This window comes from Tachyglossus aculeatus, chromosome 2 (assembly GCF_015852505.1).
Source record: "Tachyglossus aculeatus isolate mTacAcu1 chromosome 2, mTacAcu1.pri, whole genome shotgun sequence".
Classification (NCBI taxonomy): domain Eukaryota; kingdom Metazoa; phylum Chordata; class Mammalia; order Monotremata; family Tachyglossidae; genus Tachyglossus; species Tachyglossus aculeatus.
This window is the reverse complement of record NC_052067.1, coordinates 80231005-80258472: the sequence shown is the minus strand read 5'-3', so window position 1 is coordinate 80258472 and position 27468 is coordinate 80231005. Positions and strand designations below refer to the sequence as shown.

The 27468-nt window shown below is 42.8% G+C and overlaps 1 protein-coding gene and 1 non-coding gene across 2 annotated transcripts; both read right to left on the bottom strand.

The window, feature by feature from the left end:
* Nucleotides 1-501: 501 nt before the first annotated feature.
* IL22RA2 (interleukin 22 receptor subunit alpha 2) lies at nucleotides 502-26324 on the bottom strand. Its single transcript, XM_038762412.1, has 6 exons — nucleotides 26303-26324; nucleotides 21435-21570; nucleotides 17143-17318; nucleotides 5384-5565; nucleotides 2310-2458; nucleotides 502-741 (listed from the first exon to the last, which is right to left on the bottom strand). Coding segments are annotated over exons 1-6 (666 nt in total). The 3' UTR covers nucleotides 502-740.
* On the bottom strand, nucleotides 5893-6030 carry LOC119923446. The gene has a single exon (XR_005448864.1). It is a non-coding gene; the product is annotated as a small nucleolar RNA SNORA7 (small nucleolar RNA).
* Nucleotides 26325-27468: the final 1144 nt, after the last annotated feature.

Here is a 27468-nt window from a genome sequence, read left to right as displayed (position 1 = left end):
TTATTGCTGTACTGCATTTTCCCAAGCTCTTAGTCCAGTGCTCTGCACACAGTAAGCACTAATAAATACGATTGAATTGAATGAATAAATGAATAATAATGTACTGTTTGAGCATGTAGATTGCAAGTTACACTAAGGTTCTCTACTTAGTACAGTGCTCTGCACACAGTAAGCGCTAATAAATATGATTGGATTGAATGAATAATAATGTACTATTTGAGCATGTAGATTGCAGACTAAATTAGGGTTCTCTACTTCCAATACATTTCCCCCCATACGTAGTACAGTGCTTGCTCTGAAGGAGTATAGTAAGTGCTCAATAAATGCTATTTATTGAGTGCAGGAAAGCCCTCTTACTTATCTGGAGATGGGGAGAAAGTGTTGGAAACAGCAGGAAGGTGTAGGTGTGGCAGATTTAACACACTGACTAGGAAAACTGTTGTCTTTATTACCATGCACAGTAATGTTTGCAACGGTAATGTTTGCAATCAGTAGCAATTTTCCTTCTGTAGAGGATCACACTTTGCCCTTTCAATGTTAAGTGTTTTAATACTGATTTGATTTAAAATGAAATGCTGTCGTTTATAAGCCAGTTGATCTTCCATTTCAATTGGATCCAATTCATTCTACCAGGCTGCTGCATCCACTGTCTTCAACTTTGTAGCGACATCCAGAAATGTTCGAAGCCATAAAAAATACTGATTGCTTGAAACCACTGTGAATGCTGCCTTTCTTCCTTATCTAAAGGGAGGGATGGAAAGGGAAGTTAATGTGGTCATTTTAAAATCATTATGAAGTAACTCAAATGGTTTCCAGCATTGCAAATATAAAAATACGTGATTTCAAAAGATCCTGAATTTCTATAGGTTACTTGGTGCAATTCTCGTAATGCAAAGCAGACTGGATGAGGAAGTATGGTCACCTTTTGCAGAGCTGAATTTGGTCACTATCTCTGTAGCTGGCCAATGCCACTGACCACTTTAAAAGCCAAAGTGGTCGGTGTTGGGTAAAAATAAGCGATTTGCTGGTTCTTTAAGATTCTCTTTTCATTGATTCATTCAATCGTATTTATTGAGTGCTTACTGTATGCAGAGCACTATACTAAGCACTTGGGAAGTGCAAGTTCTTGAGTATAATGGTAGAAGGAAGCATCATGGCCTCTGCACGGATCTGGGAGCCAGAAGGACCTGGGTTCTAATCTCTGCCACTTGTCTGCTGTGTGACCTTGGGGAAGTCACTACGCTTCTCTGTGCCTCAGTTCCCCCATCTGTAAAATGGAATCAAGTATCAAGCTCACTCTCGGCTTCAAGGCTCTCCATCACCTCGCCCACTCCTACCTCACCTCCCTTCTCTCCTTCTCCAGCCCGGCCCGCACCCTCCGCTCCTCTGCCGCTAACCTCCTCACTGTACCTCGTTCTCGCCTGTCCCGCCATTGAACCCCGGCCCACGTCCTTCCCCTGGCCTGTAATGCCCTCCGTCCACACATCTGCCAAGCTAGCTCTCTTTCTCCCTTGAAATCCCTATTGAGAGCTCACCTCCCCCAGGAGGCCTTCCCAGACTGAGCCCCCTTTTTTCTCTCCACCTCCCCATCCCCCCTGCCCTACCTCCTTCCCCTCCCCACAGCACTTGTTTAGATATTTGTACATATTTATTACTCTATTTATTGTACTTTTACATATTTACTATTCTATTTATTTTGTTAATGATGTGCATACAGCATTAATTCTATTTGTTCTGACGATCTTGACACCTGTCTACATGTTTTGTTTTGTTGTCTGTCTCCCCCTTCTAGACTGTGAGTCCGTTGTTGGGTAGGGACCGTCTCTATATGTTGCCAACTTGTACTTCCCAAGCACTTAGTACAGTGCTCTGCATACAGTAAGCGCTCAATAAATACGATTGAAAATGAATGAATGAATGAAATTCACCTTCCCTCTTAGACCTAGGGCATGGCACATAGTAACATGGGGAAGCAGCGTGGCTCAGTGGAAAGAGCATGGGCTTTGGAGTCAGAGATCAGGAGTTCAAATCCCAGCTCTGCCCATTGTCAGCTGTGTGACTTTGGGCAAATTACTTAACTTCTCTGGGCCTCAGTTACCTCATCTGTGAAATGGGGATTAAGACTGTGAGCCCCCCGTGGGACAACTTGATCACCTTGTAACCTCCCCAGCGCTTATAACACTGCTTTGCACATAGTAAGCACTTAATAAATGTCATTATTATTAAAATTATTATTTTTATTGCCCATTATTATTATCAAACCCATTATTATTGGGTTTGCTAGTTAAGGATCTCAATGCAATTCATACCATTCCACTGGGGCTGAGCATGTCTCCTTGCTTTCCGGGCTATTGTGGTCTAAGAAGGACAGGTGCGTTTTAGCCCTGATACAGAAGCTGGACCATGGCGCCACATCATCTATGACAAAGACTGTGTCCGTCCCTTCATACACCTTTTTCTCCAGGGGGAAAGGCAACAGTCAATCAATGAGTGATATTTATTGAGTTCTCACTGCATGCAGAATACTGTGTTACACACTTAGAAGAAGACAATGTACAGAGTGAGCAGACAGGGGTTGCGAGGGGACACTAAAATAGAACTTAGATCCTGTTTGTGTAAGTCATGGCTGTCACTCACTGCAAATGCAAGGCCTCCAGGCCCAAGGAACTGTATGTCTGTGAAACAGCTTCCCAAGACCTGTTAGGATTGGAGTCACTTTGGCCCTGTTAGCCGAAGCTCTGGGAGAAAGGGAATAGCTGAGGCTCTGGATTGCGCAGGAGTAATGGAGATTGTGCTCAAGGGAAACATTGAAATGGCAACAGCTTAGTTCAGCCAGAGAGACTGCAAAGGAAATTACCTGAGTGGGAGAGGGAAAGAAACTGGATAGGAAGGACCTAGAGGTAAAGGAGCACGAAAGGGACCAATATAGTAGAGGGAAAAGGAACGGGGAGCAGGAAGTCTGAAGGGCACCTGAACAGGTCCAGGACCCTGGAAAACAAATGGGAAGCAGCAGCCTGGCCTTGTGGAAGAAGCATGGGCCTGAACGTCAGAGGATCTAGACTTTGAAACTAGCTCCTCCACTTGCCTGCTGTGTGACCCTGGACAAACCACTTAACTTTTCTGGGCCTCAGTTTCCTCACCTACAAAATGAAGGTAACTGTTCTTCCTCCTACTTAGACTGTAAGCTCTGTTTGGGGCAAGGGACTGTGTCCAAACCATGTCCAGTGAAAAGCAGTGTGGTTCAGTGGAAAGAGCACGGGTCTGGGTTCTAATCCTGGCTCCATCGCCTGTCTGCTATGTGACCCTGGACAAGTCACTTAAAGTCTCAGTGCCTCAGTTACCTCATCTGTTAAATGGAAATTAAGACTGTGAGCCACATGTAAGACAGGGACTGTGTCCAACCTGATCCTCTTGTATCTACTCCAGCACTTAGAACAGTGTTGGGCACATAGTAAGCACTGAACAAATACCATTAAAACACACACACACACACACACACACATCCCTCCCCCTGCAAGTGTGCCCCCCCACTGATTACCTTGTATCTACCCCAGCACGTAGTATATTGCTTGACACACAGTAATAATAATAAGAATTCATTCATTCAAACATATTTATTGAATGCTTACTATGTGCAGAGCACTGTACTAAGCACTTGGAAAGTACAGTTCGGTAAAGATAGAGACAATCCCTACAGAAACAACGGGCTCACAGTCTAGAAGGGGGAGACAGACAACAAAACAAAACAAGTAGACAGGCATCAATAGCATCAAAAATAGATAAATAGAATTATAAATATATACACATCGTTAATAAAATAGAGTAATAAATATGTACAAATATACACAAGTGCTGTGGGGCAGGGAAGGGGGTAGAGCAGAGGGAGGGAGTCGGGGAGATGGGGAGGGGAGGAGGAGCAGAGGAAAAGGGGGGCTCAGTCTGGGAAGGCCTCTTGGAGGAGGTGAGCTCTCAGCAGGGCTTTGAAGAGGGGACGAGAGCTAGTTTGCCAGATGTTTGGAGGGAGGGCATTCCAGGCCAGAGGTAGGATGTGGGCCAGGGGTTGATGGCGGGACAGGTGAGAACGAGGCACAGTGAGGAGGTTAGCAGCAGAGGAGCGGAATGTGCGGGCTGGGCTGTAGAACGAGAGAAGGGAGGTGAGGTAGGAGGGGCCAAGGTGATGGAGAGCTTTAAAGCCAATAGTGAGGAATAATAGCTATGGTATTTGTTAAGTGTTTACTATTTGCCAGACACTATACTAAGCACTGGGGTGGATACAAGCAAATTGGTTTTGACACAGTCCCTTGTCCCATGTGGGGCTCACAGTCAGATGAGGTAACTGAGGCCCAGAGAAGTGAAGTGAGTTGCCCAAAGTCACACAGCAGACAAGTGGTGGAGTCAGGATTAGAACTCAAGTCCTTCTGACTCCTAGGACCATGCTCTAACCACTAGGCAATGCTGCTTCTTATTGGACACAGTTTGGACACACTCCTTGCCCCACATGGGGCTTCCAGTCTAAGGAGGAGGAAGAATGTGTTGCAACCATATTATTATTATTAGAGAAACAAGTCTGGAAAATTGGTGTTTGGGAACCTTATGAGGCCTGGAAACACCAACAGTAGGAAAGCCCAGAGCAATCAAGAGAAAGGATCCAAATGGAAAGGAAGAACTAGTGGGGAAACAAGCAAACAAACCAAAGCTAGAGGGAAGAGGCAGCAGTAGGAAGTGAGAAGGCAAGAAAAGGCAGGGTCTTAGATTCTTCATGGATACTTCGTGATTTCAGCTGATATGAAGCTAGCACAAAACCTCCTGAAAAATGTGTCTTTTTCAGGAAAATTCCCAGTTTGAGAATCCACTGAGTGTCCTATTTTTGGTGGCTAGAAAGAAATGACTCACGGAAGTTAACAAAAAACCCCCCTCCTATTGGGAGTGGGTTGAGGAGATCAGAGGAAGTGTTTAGCTCTGATTCAGAGGATATGGGAGAAGGGAATGACCTGACTTATAAGGGGCAGCATGGCCTAGTGAGGAGCACGGTGGCCCAGTGGAAAGTTGTGTGGGCATGGGAGTTAGAAGAATTGGGTTCTAATCTTGGCTCTGCCACACACTCGCTGTGTGACCCTTGGCATGTCACTTCTCTGTGCGTCTGGTTTCTCAACTGTAAAATGAGGGTTCATACCTATTCTCCCTCCTACTGAGACTGTGAAGCCCATGTAGATCAGGGACTGTGTCCAACCTGATTATCTTGTATCTACCCCAGCACTTAGAACAGTGCTTGACACATAGTAAGTATTTAACCAAATACCATAACTATTATTGTAACGGGACGGGGTTGGTAAATGGGAACAGGACTAAAAAATTCAACATGTTTTTGTCAGTCTATAATTACCTTTTCCAATGAGTGATGAATCACAGATGTTTGATAGACTCGGAATGACAGGCTATGGTAGTTGCTCATTGGTATGTTGCTTCCATTTTTACTTTTATAAGGTGAATTTGGAGCCTGGAATGTCACCGATATGAGCCCATTGCTGCGTGACACTCTGATGTGGGACGGAGGACCTACTTTTGCTAGCATTAGAAAGGAGAAAGTTGACAAGGAATCACTCAGTCAATCAATGGCATTTGTTGCGAGCTTTCTGTGTGAAAGTCATGGTATTCTGTGCTTGGGAGAGTTTGTTGTTATTTTATGCTGTCAAGTCGTGTCCAACCCATAGCGATACCATAGACACATCTCTCCCAGAACGCTTCACTTCCATCTGCAATCATTCTGGTAGCATATCCATTGAATTTTCTTGGTAAAAATATGGAAGTGGTTTACCATTGTCTTGCGCTGTAAACAAGACTCTGACCTTGACTCTCTCCCATGCCACTGCTGCCTAGCTCAGGGGAGTTTTGACTTGTAGCAGATTGCCCTTCACTCACTAGCCACTTCTCAAGCTAGGAATGGAATGGATATGCCTCTGCTTGACTCTCCCTCCCATACTCAAGACTGGTAGAGTACTGGAAACTCTCTAGGTATGACCTTGAGAGGGGGCTTGGGAGAATACAAGGGAGTTAATGTCCTTGAAGAGCTTGCCATCTAATAGGAGAGACAGACATTACATAGATTACAGGTAGTGAGACACTACAGAGTGTAAAGATATAAATGCTACCTGGGAAGTACCTAGAGGGTGAGTCTTCTTGAGTGCAGAGGTTTGCATAAGAGCTGATGTGACAGCAGTGGGTGGGGAAATGAAAGATTAATCAGGGGAAACTTCTTGAAGGATATGCAATTTGAGAAGAGTTTTAAAATGACGAATTATGTACTAAACAGTGGTCATTCATTATCTAATTCTCAAGAGATGATGTCTTCAAAGGAGAGTGTGCTTATGAATTTCAGGGGTTGATTCGCTTTTCGGTTCAACTTGACCCTTGGGTTGAAGTGGCTCATAATTGTGTGTGTGTGTGTGTGTGTGTGTGTGTGTGTGTGTGTGTGTGTGTGTGGTTGCTTCAGAATCCTTCTTTAGCTACTTTCAAAAATTATTTGCCTTTGGGTCTTTTTAAACACCTTTGCAGATTTCCTCAACTGGGAAATTCCAAGGGAGTTTCTTTTTTCACATTCCACAGCTCACATAGCTCATTCTCAATAGGGTCATGTCCTTGGGAAGAGGGGATGAGGACCTATTTCATACAAAACCAAACAATAATGACAGTAATTGTGGTATTTGTTGTATACTATGGATACACGACCAGAACGATCGCAGATGGAGAGCGGGGCATTCTGGGAGAGATGTGTTCGTGGTGTCACTATGGGTCGGAAACGACTCGCCGGCATAAGACAAGACAATGAGCCAAGAAATGAGCTAAGTGCTAGGATAGAAACAATACCATCAGATCGGACACAGTCTCTTTCCAACAGGGGGCTCAAATAGCAAACGTTATTTCATTTTTCACATTGAATTTCAAATTTCAGGGTAAAGCTCCCAGCAGGTGCCACAGCTGAGACAGATTTCCTGACTGGACCAGTTGGAGGGCTGGGGTGTAGAGGCCAAGTCAGCCTGGTTCTATCTCATCACCACAAAAGAAGCAGCCAAAAAGTGTGTAGAGCAAGGGCCTGGGAGTAAGAAAGTCATGGGTTCTAATCCCGGCTCCACCACTTGTCTGCTGTGTGACCTTGGGTAGGTCACTTCACTTCTCTGGGGCCTCAATTACCTCTGGGAAATGGAGATTGAGACTTTGAGTTCCTTGTGGGACAAGGATCTTGACCGTGTCTAACCTGATTTGCTGGTATCTACCTCAGCACTTAGTACAGTGTCTGGTACATAGTAAGCACTTAACAAATACCACAATTATTATTATTATTATTATTAAAAAGACCAAGTTTAAAAGCAACTCCTTGCAGGGAGGAGGACACCAGGCCTTACAGATCACTGAAGTGAAAAATGAATATAATGCCTCTTTCATCTCCACTTTAAACAATTAATAAGCAGTTCACCTACAAAATGGTTATGACAAAACAGAGTTTCTTTAGATTCTCCTCTGACCATCAGAACTGACAAAAGTAAAATTAAAAAAACTGGTTCCTGCATTTTTTATGTGAGGTGCTTTAAGTAGCCACTGTAGTAAGGCAAATGCCAAAATATAAACGTAAGATAGCTAAAATTGTCATCTTTTTCCATATATATCCCCATGAAGGAAATCAGTACACCCAAGAGGAAATCTGTGGAGCGAAGAAGGAAAGTATGGAGGTCAATAGAATGTCACAGACAATGAACTATCACATGATTCAAGTCATTTTTTTTTAAATGGTGTTTGTTAAGCTTTTATTATGTGCCAGGCACTGTTTTATAAACTCTGGGATAGATACAAGATAGTCAGGTTGCACACAGTCCCCGTCCCACATAGGGCTCACAGTCTTAGTCCCCATTTTACAAATGAGGGCACTGCGGCACAGAAAAGTTAAGTGACTTGACCAAGGTCACATAGCAGACAAGTGGCAACAGCTGGGATTAGAACTAAGGTCCTCTGACTCCTGGGCTCAGTCTCCTTCCACCAGGCCATAGTGATTCTTTTTTAACGGAAAGAAAGTCTCCAAGACCAGCAACCCATGAACAATTGAACTACCCAACCTGGCTTTCAATAGTTTTTAAATTCTGGAAGAGGTTACCCAAGCCGTAATTTGAAATGATCCAGAATGAATAAATGCAATTTCTCATGAAATAATGACCTCACAAGGAAAAAAATAAGAGGAAAGGGAAATAAGCCTGTGAAGGGAACTTGAGACCAGATTAAGGCACTAGTTAAGAGGAGCAGCAGTAACAGGTGGCAAAGTCCATTTATTTATGTTGTGAATCCCATGTGGGACTGGGACTGTGCCAAACCTGATTCCCTTCTGTGTACCCCAGTTCTTAGCACAGTGCTTGGCATAAGTAGTTGCTCAACAAATACCATAGTTATTATTAGTACATGCTTGTCCCCATTCTTGTGGCTTAGTATTTTCTGTCTGTTACAAGCTCTCCAAGTGTTCTTTCTCTCAGTTTCTGTCATTCATCAATCAATCAACTGTATTGATTGAGCGCTTACTGGGGACAGAGCACTGTACTAATTCATACCATTTGTTTAATAATATCTGTTAAGTGCTTACTATGTTTCAGGCACTGTACTAAACACTGGAATAGGTACAAGCTAACACGTTGGACACGGTCCATGTCCCACATGGGCTTACAGTCTAAATCCCCATTTCATAGATGAGGTAACTGAGGCACAGAGGAGTTAAGTGACTTGCCCAAGGTCACACAGCAGGTTAATAGAGGAGCTGGGGATTAGAATCCCCAGGCCCATTATCTATCCACTAGGCCAAACTGCTTCTTTTTTATCTCTGAAAACCAAGTTTCTGATGTTCTGCTATATGTCAAAGGAAACCTACAGGAAATTCATTCATTCATTCATTCAATCGTATTTATTGAGCACTTACTATGTGCAGAGCACTGTACTAAGCGCTTGGGAAGTACAAGTTGGCAACCTATAGAGACAGTCCCTACCCAACAGTGGGCTCACAGTCTAGAGGAAATGTGTTTCCTCTGTCAAAATAATCAAATGTAAACCTGCTTCCTCAACTGTATAGGTGATGCAGGGCTGTCTGCTGTCTGTTGTTCATTTAAGGGCAATCAAGAACACGTAAAGTTCAGAGTGGGAGTTGTGGAGTTGGGGGATTATAGCTCATAAACTCTACCCAGGTATGATCCAGCCTTGTTGAAATTCTGGGAGTGAATATTTCAGACTTAGTTTATCACACTTATTCTAGTAACTGGTGAACAACTCCTGAATTTGCACCCAGCTGACAGCTTTATTTTCATATTTATTTATTTATTTTACTTGTACATATCTATTCTATTTATTTTATTTTGTTAGTATGTTTGGTTTTGTTCTCTGTCTCCCCCTTTTAGACTGTGAGCCCACTGTTGGGTAGGGACTGTTTCTATATGTTGCCAACTTGTACTTCCCAAGCGCTTAGTACAGTGCTCTGCACACAGTAAGCGCTCAATAAATACGATTGATTAATTGATTGATTTCCGTTCTTCAGAGAATCAATGTCGCATTCCACAAAGGATAGGAGTTTCAGGCAGGGCTGTGCCCAGCTCCTGCAAGACAGGTAGTTTAGGACTCTATTTTTGCACTGAGGATCCTGCTTGTCTAATTACTTACGTAGTTTGAGGGAGACTCAATCACCATCTCTGCTCTGGCTGTGGACGAAGACTGCATTAATGCTGGTGACCTCAAGCTGAACAGCCACTTCTTTACTTCAGGGATCTTTCAATAGTTTACAGTTTTCTTTCACTATCATAGACTCCTTGTTTTGATGGAAAACAGAGGATATGAAGCCTGGTGGCCTCCACGTAGCATTGCTTACTCTGCCCCCAAGTTGATTCATTTATGCTCTGGGATCAGAGTGTTAGCTGGCAATCCGTAGGCTAACCTCCATTACACTGCTTTCTCACTTAATAATAATGGTATTTGTTAAGCACTTATTATGCGCAAAGCATTGTTCTAAGCACTGGGGAGGTTACAAGGTAATCAGGTTGTCCCATGGGGGGCTCACGGTTTTAATCCCCATTTTACAGATGAGGTAACTGAGGCCCAGAGAAGTGTAGTGATTTGCCCAAGGTCACACAGCTGACAGTTGGCGGAGCCGGGATTTGAACCCATGACCTCTGACTCCAAAACCCGTGCTCTTTTGACTGAGCCACGCTGCTTCACTTAGACCTGTCAGTCATGTCTGCTGATGGTAATCACTGCGGAATCCTTTCTCCCACATAGAGGCTTACTTCAGTCCCCAGGATTGATAGAAAGAGGATGTAGGAAAATATAAGCAAAAGTAATTGCCAGTATAGAGTGCTTTTTTTTCCTGACAAAAAACCCACCAGAACTGTTGACTTCCACGTCCACGCTTGTGTACCAGAAGGAGAGGGCAACAAAAAACTCAAGTTCCAGGCAAGCGTTATCTGGGCAAGCCTCTGGAACCACTGAAACTAGAATTTGGCTGGGAGTTCTGCACCCATCCCAAAAAGCATACCTCCAATCTTCTCTGCTTGTCAGTCCCCAGGGTAAATCCTTCACCATAAACTTTGGGGCAGGTCCAGACAAACCTGGATTTTTTATGGTATTTGTTTAGTATTTACTAGTGCTGAAGTGGACACAATTTAATTTGGTTGGTTGCAGTCCATGTCCCAAATTGGGCTCTCATTCTTACTCCCCATTATATAGATGAGGTAACTGAGGCACAGAAAAGATAAGTGACTTGCCCAAGGTCACATAGAAGACAAGTAGCAGAGTCAGGATTAGAATTCAGGTTCTTTGACTCCCAGAAGAACCTGGGCTATGAGAAGCAGCATGGACTAGTAGATAGAGCCCAGACTTGGGAGTCAGAAGGATCTGGGTTCTAATCCCAGCTCCACCACATGTCTGCTATGTGTCCTTTGCCAAGTCACTTCACTTCTCTTTGCCTCAGTTCCCTAATCTGTAAAATGGGGATTAAAATTGTGAACCCATGTGGGACAGGAACTATGTCCAACCCGATTTGCTTGTATCTAACCCAGCGCTTGGAACAGCAGCTGGCACATAGAAAGCACTTAACAAATACCACAATTATTATTATCCCAGACCTGTGCTCTACCCACTAGGCCACGCTGCTTTTAGGATGTGTGCTTGCTTACCTGACTGCCAAAGTGAGTGGGTAACTAACAGTCCAAACCTAGTACGTGGGTAAATGTCATCGAAGCAGCTGGGCTGGCCCACCCTGGTGCCTCTCAGACAGGCCTGATCTAGCTCTAATAATAATAATAACAATGATATTCCTCCTTGAGACCTTAAGTAGGACCAGGTTCTACCCAGAGGACAAAATCCAGTGAGCCATCTAAGGAAAACCACTCAGTAGTTCTAAGGATTTGTTTAGGATAGCCACTGTCTGAACTCTGGATCCTGGACTTCCCCCCTTTGCCAACCCTGAAATATCAGACATAAGTTACATGTGTTTGCAGGTTATGCAAAATAACCTCATGATGACATATGGACCTTCTGTGTAAATATTCAGAAAGTATCACTTTTTATGACATTTGTTAATAATAATAATGATAATAATAATAATAATAATAATAATGATGTGGCAGAAATTGTACTAAGCACTGAGGTAGATGTAAGCTAATCAATATGGACACAGTCCATGTCCTAAATGGGGCTCACAGTCTTAATCCACATTATACAGGTGAAGTAACTGTGGTAAAGAGAAGTGAAGTGACTTGCCCAGGGTCACACAGCAGATAAATGGTGGAGCCAGGATTAGAAACCAGGTCCTTCTGATTCCCAGGCCTGTGGTCTATCCACTAAGCCATGCTGCTTCTCTGGAGAAGACTACTGACTTCCATGCTCTACTCCAAAATACTCATCTTCCCTTCCAGGTCCCTAAAAGCACGGGAGCTGCTTCTGAGCTGAAGGAACCAAGGAGTAAGGAAGCTGGGAATTTCAAGAAAAATAATTTGTTAACAATGTCTGGTGTCGTGTAGCCACTGACCAGATCAGCTGAAAACAAGGCTTCCAGTATAAAAGCAGGCAAGGACCCTCCCTAGCAGCATATCTCAAAAGCAGCCACTCTACTGGGACTTCAGAGAGAATGGGGTAGGAAAATACAGCAAGAAAGAGGCACATACAACAGAGACAATTGTTTCAGAATGAAGGGGAGAGAGGGACTTTGAGGCAGAGACTGATGGAGGCAAAAAGAGGTGGTAAGAGAGGCAGGAAGACATTGTCAGAAATTTAGGCTGAGAGGATGATGATGATGATAGCATTTGTTGAGCACTTCCTTTGTGCCATGCACTGTACTAAGCACTGGGATAGATAGATACAAGATAATCAGGCTGAAAATAGTCCCTGTACCACTTGAATTTCACAGCTAAGAGGGAGGGAGAACGGGTATTTAATACCCATTTTACAGATGTCAAAACTCAGGCACAGAGATGTTAACTGACCTACTTTCCCAAGGTTACACAGAAGCCTAGTGGCGGGTCCAAAATTTGAATCTCAGTCTCCTGACTTATCAGGCCTGTGCTCTTTCCACTAGGCCATGCTGCTTATCTAACAGAGAGGATTTCAAAATACTGTGAATGCTTCGCAGGTTTCTGTTAATTTTTCATTATCAACCCGGTTTTAAAAAGGTGTGGCCACCAAAGTATGACATCTGAATATGAGAGATAACAAAATTTTCTTGGAGAATTAGTGCTCTAGAGTTGAATCGTACAGCATGTACATGCACTGAACACAAAGCTCTCTGTGCTCCCTAGACCTGCTGTTGGTTAGTGGAGCGAGAGCTGCTCTGGAAATCTGGAGAATTGGGTTCTAGCTCTAGTTCTGCCTGTAGCTGTGTAATGGGGGTGAATATCAATCAATCAATCAACCATATTTATTGAGCACTTACAGTGGGCAGAGCACTGTACAAAAAACTTGGGAGAGTACAATATAACAGAGTTGATAGACACGTTCTCTCCCCACAGTGAGCTTACCGTCTAGAGGGGGAGACAGATGTTAATATAAATAAATAACTCCCAAATATTTACACTGTAGGACTGAGGGAGGGGTGAATGAAGGGCATACATCTAAGTGCAAGGGTAAAGCAGAAGGGAGAGCGAGAGCCCCACGTAGGGCAGGGACTGTGTCCAACCTGATTATCTGGCATCTACCCTAGTGCTCAGAACAGTGCTTGGCACATAGTAAGTGATTAACAAGTACAATAATAATAATAATAACAACAACAACAATTATTATTATGAGGAAATGAGGGTTTAGGGAAGACCTCTTGGAGGAGACATACTTTTAATGAATTTTTGACGTGGGGAAAGTGATCGTCTGTCGGATATGAAGAAGGAGGGTGTTCCAGACCAGAGACAAGATGTGGGGGAGAGGCAGGCAGAGAGATGGGTGAGATGGAGGTATTAGGTTGGCATTAGAGGAACAAAGTGTGCGACTGGGTTGTAGTGGAAGAGCAGAGAGGTACGGTAGGAGTGGTTAAGGTGATTGAGTGCTTTAAAGCTGAGGGTAAGGAATTTCTTTTTAATCTGGAGATGGATGGGCAAGAACTGGAGATTCTTGAGGAGTGGGGAACATGGACTAAATGGTTTTGTAGAAAATTGATCTGGACAGCAGAGTGACGTATGGACTGGAATGACGAGAGACAGGAGGAAGAGAAGTCAGCAAGGAGACTGAGACAGTAATCAGTCTGAGATAGAATAAGTGCTTGTATTAACCTAGTAGCTATTTGGATGCAGAGGAAAGGGCTGATTTTAGTGATATTGTGAAGGTTGAACCGACAGGATTTAGTGACAGATTCAGTATGCGGGTTGTATGAGAGAGATAAGTCGAGGATAACAACAACGTTACAGGCTTATGAGACAACGAGGGTGGTGATGTGATGGGGAAGTCGGGGGAGGACAGGGTTTGGGTGGAAAGATAAGGAGTTCTGTTTGGACATGTTAAGTCTGAGGTATTGGCAGGTCATCCACCTTGTGAAAATACGAGATTGCAGAGAAGTAGAAAGATCAAGTCTGGAGATGTAGATATGAGAATCATTCACCTATAAAGATGGTAGTGGAAGCCATGGGAACTAATGAGTTCTCTAAGAGAGTGGGTGTAGATGAAGAATAGAAGGGGACCCAGAACTGAGCCCCGATTCACTCCTACCTTTAGGAGGTGGGAAGCAGAAGAGGAGCCTGCAAAAGGGACTGAGGAGCAGTGGCCAGAGAGATAGGAGGAGAACTAGGAGAGGGCAGTTCCAGAGAAGCCAAGGTGGGATAACGTTTCCAGGAGAAGAGGGTGGTCCACAGTGTTGAAGGCAGATTAGAGGTTGAGGAGGCTTAATATAACACACATATATTTCATAACATACTGCACTCCATCCCACCTACTTCCCACCTTGCTCTAGCCCTGACACCCTCATCAACGTAGATGTCACCACTAGCCCCTCTGTCTCACAAGCCTGTAACCCTGGCATTAGCAGGTACTATAATAATAATAATAAAAAGATCCTTGACTCATCTCTCCCCTTAAATCTTCATATTCAGTTTGCCATCAAATCCTGTTTGCCACCTCTCTAAAATCTGCACCTTCTTCTCCATCCAAACTACTACTACACTGATGCAAGCACTTATTTCCCATCTTGACTCCTACATCAGCCTCCTTGCTGACCTCTCTGCCACCTGTCTCTCCCCTCTCTGGTCCATATTTCACTCTGCTGACTGGGTTATTTTTCTTAAAAAAAAAAAGTTCAGTCCATATTATCCTCATTCCTCAAAAATCTCCAGTGATTGGCCATCCACCTCCAGTTCAAAAAGAAACTCCTTGCTGGCTTTAAGGCATTCAGCCAGCTCTCCCCTTCCTATCTTCCCTCGTTGATTTCCTACTACAACCCAGACTGCACGCTTTGCTCCACTAACACCAGCCTACTCACTGTACTTAGTTCTCAACTGTCAGTCAATCAATCAATCATATTTTTTGAGTGCTCACTGTGTGCGGAGCATTCTACCAAGTAGTTAGGAAAAACGCTTAGTATCCCACCTCCAACTGCGTCCTCACAACCTCCCTCTAGCCTGGAACCCCCTCCATCTTCATACTTGACAGATCACCACTCCCCCCACCTTTAATGTCTTATTAAAAAATTTACATCCCTTCCAAGGGGGCTTTCCTAAGACCTCCTTTCCCCATCTCCCATGTCACCTATGCACTCATATCTGTATTCCTTTAGAATGTGGCATTCATCCAAACTTCAGCTCCACAGTATTTATGTACATAACTTTAAACTATTCCATTTACACCATCTTTAATTTATTTTATTATCTCTCTCCTCGTCAATAAGCTCCTCTTTTGTATTACAACAAAATGCAACTCTTTTGTATTGTACTTTCCCAAGAGTTTAGTACAGTGCATCATACACAGTAAGCACTGAATGAATACCATTGATTGAATGATCAAGAGTGTGAGAGCACAAGTTTTCAGTCCTGAAATCTCAGGCGGAGGCTCGTCATTATTCCTGTAACGAGATTCCATCATCACCAATCTGTGCTTTCTACAACTACTGAAGTTCAAGGTAGAATTGTAGCAAAAGATTCTCAGTCAGTTCTCTTCATATTCCAGAGTGATTAACTCAAATAATTATTTTTTAATTTGTTTTGTAGATTTCAGTTTGATCCTCACCCTGTCAGTTCATTTACATATCCTTAACAAATTAGTGGTGTAAATGATACAGCTAGATTTTGGCTCTCATAATTCTAGATTGGAATATCATAATATAAACTTGCAGAGCAGCTCTTAGAGGTGAAAACTTCATATTATTATCATTATTATATTTGATAAGTGCGTACTGTGGGTCAAGCATTGCTTTAAGTGCTGGGGTAGATAGGAATTAATGAGGTTAGACACAGTCCCTGTCCCACATGGGGCTCACAGTCTAAACAGGAGGGAGAACAGACACTGAATCCCCATTTAAAAGGTCAAGAAAGTGAGGCACAGAGAAGTTAAGGGACTTTCCCAAAGCCGTATAGCAGGTAACTGGTGGGCCTGGGATTAGGATCAGATCCTTTGACTCACAGGCCCGTTAGCTATAGAGAAAATATTTCCAGGCACTGCAAACATTGTCTTGTCTTATGCCGTTGAGTCATTTCCAACCCAGAGCGACACCACGTACACATCTCTCCCAGAAAGCCCTGCTCTCCATCAGCAATCATCCGGTAGTGTATCCATAGAATTTTTTTGGTAAAAATGCAGAAGTCGTTTACCATTGCCTCCTTTCATGCAGTAAACTTGAGGCTCTGCCCTCGACTCTCTCCCCTGCCACTGCTGCCCACTCTCTAGCCACTGGCCAACTGCAAACTTTAAGCATGATAACACAACAAGAGACAACCCGTTTTTGTGTACATTGTGGCCAGACAGGGGCTCTGTTACTGGGCTGTTGAGCTACACGTGCACTCATAGTTAGAAGACATGTCTACCAACTCTGTTGTACTCTCCCAAGTGCTTAGTACAGTGCTCTGCATACGGTAAGCGCTCAATAAATAATATTGATCGATAATCAAGGGTGTCTTCACCACCAGTAATGTCTTCTTTAAATTCAAAGGACAACTATATCTATTCACTTATTCATTCAATTGTATTTATGGAGCACTTACTGTGTGCAGAGCATTGTACTAAGCACTTATATATATGCATATATACATTTACTATTTTCTAAATGTGCTTCACCTTTCAAATACTCATTCAAAAAGCAACTCTGGTGCTTGGCCTAGTGGCAAGAGCACAGGTTTGGGAGTCAGAGGACATGGGTTCTAATCCAGGCTCCACCGCTTGTCTGCTGTGTGACCTTGGAAAAGTTGCTTAACTTCTCTGTATCTCTATTACCTCATCTGTAAAATGGGGATTAAAACTGTAAACCCCATGTGGGACAGGGACTGTGTCCAACCTGATTACCTTGTATCTATCAGAGTGCTTAGAACAGTGCTTGGCACAGAGTAAGTGCTTAACAAATACCATTTTATTATTATTATTATTGTTATTAATATAAAACTGCAAAATGAAGTAGCCAGGGGGTCATAGAGAGCATCCCCTACCCACCAAAGCTAGCAGACTTACTGTCCCACCAGGGGTTGAACCGGCTGCTGATGGACCAGCCTGAAGAGACACCAGCTAAGGAAGCTCTCACCCGCCCATAATAAGGATCCCAAACAGCAGAGGTCTCATTTGTCAGGTCACAAAAATCTTCGTGAATGCCCCAGCATTCCTCCTTGTTCTTCCAGTTCTGCCCATACCTTTGGGAGGAAGAAAGTGGAAATCTGAGGCCATTCCCCCATTTAGGCTGGGGTCTGTCTTTGAGAACATTAAACTCTTAAACCCCTGCCCTGGAGTGTCAACACCATAATAGAAATCACCTTGTCTTCCATTTGGGCTATTAGAGTCATTTGAGTTCTGTGGTCTATTTGTGCCAATTTGTTGAAGCTGAGGTGTTCAACCAATCCCAACCCCTTGAAGTCACAGGACCACCTCTGCCAGTCAACCCCTCTCCCTCCCCCCCACCAACACACCTGTCCCCCAGATCCCCCTCTGGTCCAGGCCTGTCCCCCTAGCTTTGTATCCCAAAAGGTGACAACTGAAGGCCAGGGAAGGAGATGGTGAGATGATGAGGTGTGGAAGGGACTGGGAAAATGAGGCAGGTGGGGGTGAGTATGGAGGGTAAGATGCCGGGGGTTGGGGGGGGGGGGGCAGGAAAACCATGAGCTGGGAATGAGAGAGGATGGGGTGAGGGAGGAGGTAGGGCCAGATAGGGGTCATGGTGGGGTTCACTCACCTGGTAAAACTGGAAATCTGAAGAGAAATCACTTGGATAAGAAGTGAGTTCCACCAGGCTGTCTTAGGACCGGAGCATTTAGTATTCTCTGCATTTTTTACACAAACACAAGTGCTTGTTCTGGCTTCCTAGCCACCTTCCATTTTGGGCAGTGACCTTCTGCTTCAGTAAGTTCCCCTAAGGCATCAACACTATGCGGAAGTCTGCATTTCCTGTCACTCAGCTGTAGTGTAACGCTGCTGGGCTCTGACAACTCACTGCTTCGCTTAAATAAAGTGTGTTTACTGACTTTAGAGGGTATCCTAAACGTCCATTCTCAGGGCAGTTTCATCTTTATCTTATTGATTTTGGAAATTTAATGCAAAATCCTAGAAACCTTCCAGAGGAGATTACATCATAAACATAATAACAATGACATTTGTTAAGTGTTTATTATGGTCAAACACTGTTCTAATTGCTGGGGTAGATACAAGTTAACCAGGTTGGTCACAATTCTATCTCACATGAGCTTCACAGTCTAAGTAGGAGGGAGAACCGGTAATGAATCTCCAGTTTACAGTTGAGGAAACTGAGGCACAGAGAAGTTAAGTGATTTGCCCAAGGTCACACAGCAGGCAAGTGGAAGATCTGGGATTAGAACCTAGGTCCTCTAACTCCCAGGACCATACTCTTTCCAATAGGCCATGCCACCTTAAGTGTCCTACTATACGCAAGGAATCTGAACATGTGCTGCAATAGACGGGATTGTGCCCAGGAAAATGAGTTCTCGATATGCCCCATATATATAATATACTCTCTGTAGTTGTATCTGGTTCAGAAAATATGAGTGAGGCATTTTATCTAATTGCAGCCCTTTTTTAAACACATTTTCAAGGAAAATCCACCCCAACCCCATCCCACAATATTCCTGTTTTTCCTCTGTAAAGGGGGACAATGCTACTTGTCATTTAGCCATTGCCCTGGCATGTAGTGAATAATAAGAAGCTTGCACTTCCAGGGAATCTTATGCTCTATGCATAACAGCCTTGGACGAAAAATGCTGTACCACAACATATTTACTACTACTACTAGTACTATTGCTACTGCTACAATTTTCGGGGTTGCAGCTCCGGGGGCACAGCACTGAAGGAGAATGTGGCTTCTAGGTACTCTCTCACAGATCCACTGATTGAATATAGCATCATCTGTACAAATACCAGATAACTTTCCCTGTTATGCTTCAAGATGAGGTTCAAACTACATTTTCTGTGGTCTGGGAAACTCCATAACTAATCACTGATAAATTTTACAGCCAAGAAAAAAAAATTAAAATCAGCAAGGAATAAAATACAATGGAATGGCTGAAAAGCAGCAGCTGATAAGAGCTGGAATCTCCCAGTACATTTAGGGCCAAGTTTGCCATGACTCTCGAAACTGTCTGTTGATCAACTCCCGGAAGAAAATGCGGTGACTCATTTTCAACCTAAGGAGCGTCCAGTATTCAGCTAGCTGAAGGCAGAGACTGAGAGGCAGAGGAGTCAGGGAAAGCAAGATAAGAGAACTCAGCTCCCCCTCTGAAAATAGGCTGATATGCCCAGCTATGTCAACAACTGGAAAAACCATCTGAAACACATTAGAGGGCAGTTTAAAAGTCAGTCATATTTATTGAGCACTTACTGTATGCTGCTCACTGTTCTAAGCACTTGGAAGAGTGCAGTGTAACAGAATTGGTAGATACTGTTAAAGATCATTTCTGCCAAAGTCTCACTGGCCAAAGTCAGTGAGAAATAGTGGATTGAATCACAACTTTGACTATCACCCAGAGACTGAAAATTCATTCCTAACTCCTGCTTGCATAGCACCTAGTTACATATTCTTACCACTTCAATCAATCAATCAATCAATCGTATTTATTGAGCATTTACTGTGTGCAGAGCACTGTACTAAGCGCTTGGGAAGTAAAGGTTGGCAACATATAGAGATGGTCCCCACCATTTCCTTGTCTGTAGTTCATTTTAATGTCCGTCTCCCCCTGTAGACTGCTGAGCTCCTCCTGGGAAAGTATCAAGTCTAACAACTCTATTTCATTGTACTCTCCCAAGTGCTTTATCCAGTACTCTGCCCATGGTGAGTGCTTATTTATCAATTTATTATTGATAATAATTATAATATTATCACTGTTTTATTTTTTATCAATAAATACTATTGATGATTGATTTATTCATTGATTGATGAGAAGAGAAGCAGAGAAGCAGTGTGGCTCGGTGGAAAGAGCTCGTGCTTGGGAGTCAGAGGTCATGGGTTCTAATCCTAGCTCCACCACTTCTCTGCTGTGTGACCTTGGGCAAGTCACTTCACTTCTCTGTGCCTCAGTGACCTCATCTGTAAAATGGGGATTAAGACTGTGAGCCCCACATGGGACTACCTGATTACCTTTTATCTACTGCAGCACTTAGAAGTGTGCTTGGCATATAGTAAGCGCTTAACAAATACCATCATTATTATTATTGATTAGGCCCCAGATAATGATGCATGTCATCATTTATCTCCTGCAAACTTTCTCTGTTGCTCATAATTGGAAATTGTTTATTCATGCCTCACCAACACAGATTGTTTTTGTTGCTGTCATCGTATGTTTTTGAGTCTTGTCCAAACCATAGCGATTTCATGGACACATCTCCCCCAGAAAGCCACACCTCCATCTGCAATCGTTTTGGTAGTGTATCCATAAAGTTTTCTTGGTAAAAATATGGAAGTGGTTTACCACTGCCTCCTTCTGTGCAGTAAACTCGAGTCTTCGCCCTCGACTCTCTCCCATGCTGCTGCTGCCTAGCACAGGTGAATTTTGACTTGTAACAGATTGCCTTCTACTCACTAGCCACTGCCCACCAACACAGATTTCAAAAGACTATGACTGGACTACGAACCCGTTGTTGGGTAGGAATTGTCTCTGTTGCTGAATTGTACTTCCCAAGTGCTTGGTACAGTGCTCTGCCCACAATAAGCACTCAATAAATATGATTGAACGAATGAAAGAATGCAATAGAGTTGGTAGACGTGATCCCTGCCCAAAAGGAGCTCAAAGTTTAGTGGCAGGAACCTTTCATAAACTATTTGTCAAAAGAATCCTGTGAATGTTCTTCCACTGATTAAAACTTCAAATAATGGCATTTAGACCATTTAGCTGCCTGAATAATAACAATAATAATAAAAATACTGGTATTTGTGCCAAGCTCTGTAATATACACTAGGGGTAAATGCAAGGTAACTGGTTGTCTCAGCCAAGGTCTAAACACCTCACAGGAAGGAATAAAGAGAAAAAAAAATGGTGAGAAGGGTCTTCACTCTATATACATTTTCCTGGGCATTTTTGAAGGGCTTAGGAGTGCAAGGTAAAGAGGGAGAAAAAAGGATATATTTCTCTCTGTGAGAGGTTGGAGACAGTGGATTTGGGGATTCCTCTAACTAGCCTCAATGCTAGTTCCCCAACAGCCCCAGTGCCCATGACTCGCTTTCAACAGCCACAAGTCAGTCAAGGAGTTGCAGACTCAGAGGAAACAAAGCACAGAAAGAGGGCTTTCAACTATGTGAAGAGACTTACATTTTGTACTGTACGAAGTAGACTGCTTTGTGGCTGGCATGAGTTCGCTTAATCTTCCAGTGCAAAGTATTGTTGAAATTGAATGACTGGAATTCTACATCATGAGGTTGAATGAATTCTGGGATTGTTCGACTTTCTGAAATGAGAATGGGAAAAGCACACCAAATATGAAAGTATAAAATGTGACTCATTAGTTATGATGGCTTAGGACTTCATCATTTCCAACCCTTGAGGGAATACAAAAAAGTAAAATCCTTCCACTCAAGAAATTCACACTTGTGAGAAAGAGCTTTGTCTTTGTTTCCATATTATGCAATGCATACACTTATCCCTGTATTCAGATGGGAGATCAGTATTGACAGTGTTACTCCTTGCTTAACATTACTATAGTCTTGAAAATACAATCTTTAGGGAGACTGTTATGCACATCCAATTTAATCACCATAACTAACCTATACTGGGAGCTTAGTTTTAAGGGAAATTTTTAACAGTAAAAGGATATGCTATATCTGAACAACACATGTTTTAATAAGTGAGGTAAATGATTTAAATATACCAGTAATAACTGTGAAGTTTGATTGAGGTGGTGGATGCTGGCAGAAAATGTCCAATTAAGTATCCAGATTATTGTTCTTCCAAGTTTTTTACTATTACTGCTACTGCTCAGAATTTCACTGTCACTTGCAGTTCATTTTGGGCCATTAATGCAGAATGATACAATCATAACAAGTTAAAAATCTTCAGGGAACATTTACACTTTACTCCTTATAGAAGACAGCATACACTCAAACAGTAATTCAGTAGTATTTATTGAGCACCTTCTGTGTGCAGAGCATATTACTAACTGCTTGGGAAAGTATAATGGAAGTGGAAGATATAATCTCAGCCCTCAAGGAGTTAAAATCTAACAAAGGGAGACAGACATAAAATAATTGATGGATAGCAGAAAGAAGGACTGGAAATAGGGATATCAATAAGTAATAATAATATTAATAATGGTATTTGTTAAGTTCTTACTATGTGCCAAGCACTCTTGCCTAGAACACATAAATTGATAAATATTAAAGTTCAATAGGACTAGCTGTGAGTGACATAGTGCTGAGGTTGGAGAACGTATGACCTGGAAATATTTCCCCCCCCCAAACCAGGTTGGCCCCTTGATTTTCCCATTACTGTAGACAATACCACTATCCTCCCAATCTCACAAGCCTATAACCTGGGTGTTATCCTTGAATCATCTCTTTCATATAACCCACATATTCAATATCTCACCTAATCCTGTTGGTTCTACCTTCACAACGTTGCTAAAATCCACCCTTTCCTCTCCATCCAAACTGCTATCACATTAATCCAAGCACATATCCTAATCTTGTCTGGATTACCACATCAGCCTCCTCACTAACCTCCCTGCCTCCTATCTCTCCCATTTCCAGTCTATACTTCACTCTGCTGCCCAGATCATTTTTCTAAAAAAAAATTCAATCCATGTTTCCCCACTCCTCAAGAACCTCCAGTGGTTGCCCGCATGAAATAGAAACTCCTTGTCATCAGCTTGCCCCTTTACCTCACTCATCTCTTACTACAGTCCAGCTTGCCCATTTTGTTCCTCTATCACCAGCTTAATCACTGTGCCTCTATCTCGTCTATCTTACCATCGACCCTATTCCCACATCTTCCCTCTGGCCTGAAATGTCTTCTCCCCTCAAAATAGGCGAGACGGCAACTCTCCCCACCTTCAAAGTCTTCCTAAGGTCACAGCTCATCCAAGAAGTGTTCCCCAATTAAGCCCTCTTTTCCCTGACTCCCTTTCCCTTCTGTGTCATCAATGCACTTATATCTGTACCATTTGATGTTTGCCCCACCCTTAGCCCCATGGCACTTACACACATATCTATAAATTGTTTATTTATTTATATTCATGTCTGTCTCCCCCTCTAGACTGTAAGCTCATTGTAGACAGGGAATGTGTCTACCAACTCTGTTGTATTTCACTCTCCCAAGTGCTTAGTACGGTGCTCTGCATACAGTAAACACTGAATAAATACCATTGACTCACTGATTGTTTGGAGAGAAGAAAATGAATCCAGAAGGGCTTGATGTAGGCTGCCAGGGGAGGTTTGAAGACGGAGAGAGTTGGGGTTTGAAGGATTGGAAAGGGAAGGAGGAAGGATATCAGCAAAAGTTGAGAGTGAGGGCCAGTGAAAAAGAAGGTGAGCTTGGGAAGGATGATGATATGAGCTGGGGTGTAGTAGGAGAAGACATTTGATTAGAGGAAGAGAGCTGGAGGAGTGCCTTAATCAATCAATCAATAAATCAATGGTATTTATTGAGCACTTATTATGTGCAGAGCACTTTACCAAGTGCTTCCTTCATTCAATTGCATTTTTTGAGTGCTTACTGTGTGCAGAGCACTGTACTAAGTGCTTGGAAAGTACAATTCAGCAATAGAGACAATCCCTGCCCACAGCGGGCTTACAGTCTAGAAGGGTGGACTAACATGTCAAAACAAGTAAACAGGAGTCAATAGCATCAATAAATATCATAAATAAATACTTGGGAGAGTACAATACAACAGAGCGAACATGCACGTACTAGGGACCAAACAAGCTTACAATCTATAGGGGGAGAAAGACATGAATAAAAATGAGTAATTTATAATATATAATGTAAAGATATGTACATAAATGCTGTGGGGCTGAGGAGCATGTTGAGGAGAAGGGGCTGAGGGTGGGGTGAATATCAAATGCCCAGGGGTCACAGATACAAGTGCTGAGATGATGCAGAAGGGAGAGGAAGCCAGGGAAAAGAAGGCTCAATCTGAGAAGGACTCTTGGAATTAGCATCTTTCAGTTTCTTCTTTTTCTGGCTAAGCAATTCCAGGTCCTGGGGCTTTTCTAAATATTTTAGTTTCCATTTCTTTAGTCTTTATGTTACCCTAAGAAGCATTTCCAAGTTCTCTTCATCTTTAGTTGTGAAGTTTAGAAAACACTACAGCAGTGTTCTCTCTGCTTAAAAGTGTTACATTGCTTATTTAAGGACAGTCTTTTTTCATGTAACCTCTTTGTTGCAGTGGCTGCTGACTACACTCTCCTCAAAACCCCTATTGGCCTTGGTTTCAGGGGTATAGTCTTTTGCCTGTTGGTTTTTGGTGTGTCTGTTTTACTGGTTCAATCAGTACTGTCCAATCTGCTCATATTGTGTCTACCTCAGTGCTTAGTACAAGGCTTGCACCTAATAAGTGATAAACAAATAATACAATGATTATTATTATTATCATTGAATGCTTTGTGCAGAACACTGTACTAAACAGTGTGCAGTGTACTAAACAACAGAGAAGCAGCATGGCTCAGTGGAAAGGGCATGGGCTTGGGAGTCAGAGGTCATGGGTTCTAATCCCAGCTCCACCATTTGTCAGCTGTGTGACTTTGGGCAAGTCACTTAACTTCTCTGAGCCTCAGTTACCTCATCTGTAAAATGGGGATTAAGATTGTGAGCCCCACATGGGACAATCTGATCACCTTGTATCCCCCCCAGCGCTTAGAACAGTGCTTTGAACATAGTAAGAGCTTAACAAATGTCATCATCATTATTGTTAAACACTTAGGAAAGTGCAAGAGAGTTAGTAGATATGATCTCAGCCCTCAAGTAGTTTACAATCTAGCAGGGGAGACAGACACTAAAATAAATTAGAGGTAAGGCTGTAAACTCCTTGTGGTAAGGGATCAGGTCTAATAATAATAACAATAATAGTAATAATGATGACATTTATTAAGCGCTTACTATGTGCAAAGCACTGTTCTAAGAGCTGGGGAGGTTCAAGGTGATCAGGTTGTCCCACTGGGGACTCACAGTCTTCATCCCCATTTTACAGATGAGGTAACAGGCCCAGAGAAGTTAAGTGACTTGCCCAAAGTCACACAGCTGACAATTGGCAGAGCCAGGATTTGAACCCACGACCTCCGACTCCAAAGCCAGGGCTCTTTCCATGCTGCTTCTGCTTCTCAGGTCTACCAACTCTATCATATTATACTTTCCCAAGCACTGTTCAATGCACACAATAAATGTTCTGTAAACACTATTGATTGATTGGTAAGAGGGAGCAATAGAGTGTAAATAGACATATGTAAGTGTAACAGATGTCTATGTTTGTAACCCAAGTGCTTAGATGATGCAGAAATGCTGAACATTCACATCAGACAGAAACTCCTAACCATCGGCTTTAAATAATTTTTTCCTTGCCCCCTCCTTCCTAAAGCCTTCCTTCCCCACTTCAAAGCCTTATTGAAGGCACATCTACTCCAAGAGGCCTTCCCTGACCAAGCCCTCATTTCCTTATTTCCCTCTCCATTCTTTGTTCACCCTGCTCCCAGCCCCACAGCACTTATGTACATATCTGTAATTTATTTATAGTAATGTCTTTCTCTCCCTCTGTACGACAAGCTTGTTGTGGGCAGAGAATGTGCCTGTTACATTGTTATATTGCACTCTCTCAAGTACTTAGTAAGCACTCAGCAATACAATTTATTGAAGTGGTAGTTGAAGGGAAATAGTGTATGAAGATAAGAGATAAATTAGGATGAATTCCTGAAAGATATGTAATTTCAGACGGGCCTGGAAAATATGGGAGCAGTGGTCTGCCAGACCTGAAAGGGAAGGGAGGTCTAGGAAGGAGGGAAGATGTGAGAAAGGGGGCGGTGACAAGATGAGAAAAAGGCAAAGCAAATAGGTTGGCTTGAGAGAAGCAAACATTTGGGCTGGATTGTAGTGGAAGAAAAATGATGATAAATAGCAAGGAGAGAACTGATTGAGTGACTTAAAGCTGAGAGTAAGTTTTTGGAGATTTTCTCTTTTTTTCTTCCTTTTCTTACCTTTAACTCTTGGGGGGTCCATTAAGGTTCAATTTTTTTTCTCTGTGCTGCCCCGGTGATTACTCTTATTTATTTTACTTATACATATTTAATATTCTATTCATTTTGTTAATGATTTGCATATAGCTTTAATTCTATTTGTTCTGACGATTTTGACACCTGTCTACATGTTTTGTTTTGTTGTCTGTCTCCCCCTTCTAGACTGTGAGCCAGTTGTTGGGTAGGGACTGTCTCTATATGTTGCCGACTTGTACTTCCCAAGTGCTTAGTACAGTGCTCTGCACACAGAAAGCGCTCAATAAATACGACTGAATGAATTGGATGAATGAATGAATGAGAGAAGAATGGCCTAGGGGAAAGAATATGGGCCTGGGGGTCATAGTACCTGGTTGCTAACTCTGGCTCTGCCACTTGCCTGCTTGGTGATCTGGGGCAAGTCACTTCACATATCTGTGCTTCAGTTTTGTCACTTGTAAAATTTCCTCATCAATACCCATTCTCTTTCCTACTTAGATTGTGAGCCCCTTGTGGGACAGGGGCAGTTTTTGATTTGATGGTGTTGTATCTAACTTCAGTTCTTAGAGAAGCAGCATGGTTTAGTGGAAAGAGCACAGGCTTTGGAGTCAGAGGTCATGGGTTCAAATCCCGGCTCTGTCAATTGTCTGCTATGTGACTTTGGGCAAGTCACTTAACTTCTCTGGGCCTCAGTTACCTCGTCTGTAAATGGGGATTAAGACTGTGAGCCCCCCGTGGGACAACCTGATCACCTTGTAACCTCCCCAGCGCTTAGAAAAGTGTTTTGCACATAGTAAGCGCATAATAAATGCCATCATTATTATTAGTAGTATTAGAACAGGGCTTGTATCCAATTCCTGGTTTCAGGAATTTCCTCCATTTCTCCTAAGGGGTGTTCCGGCAAGTTCTTTCTCATCGGTCTTCATTTTTTTTATCATGTTAAATTATGACTGAAAGGGGAGATACTTATAATTCCATGGTTCGGGCCTCAGAGACGAGGCAACTGTGTTCCCCTCCTAAGGCAGTTTGAAGACTGGGGGATCAGATATCCCTCTTTACACCTCATCATTCGGTTAAGGTTAGGGCTGGGCAGAGAGTAAGGGCTGGATGTGGACAGATAAAGGTAAAATCCCATGTAAATTGCCCTTTTG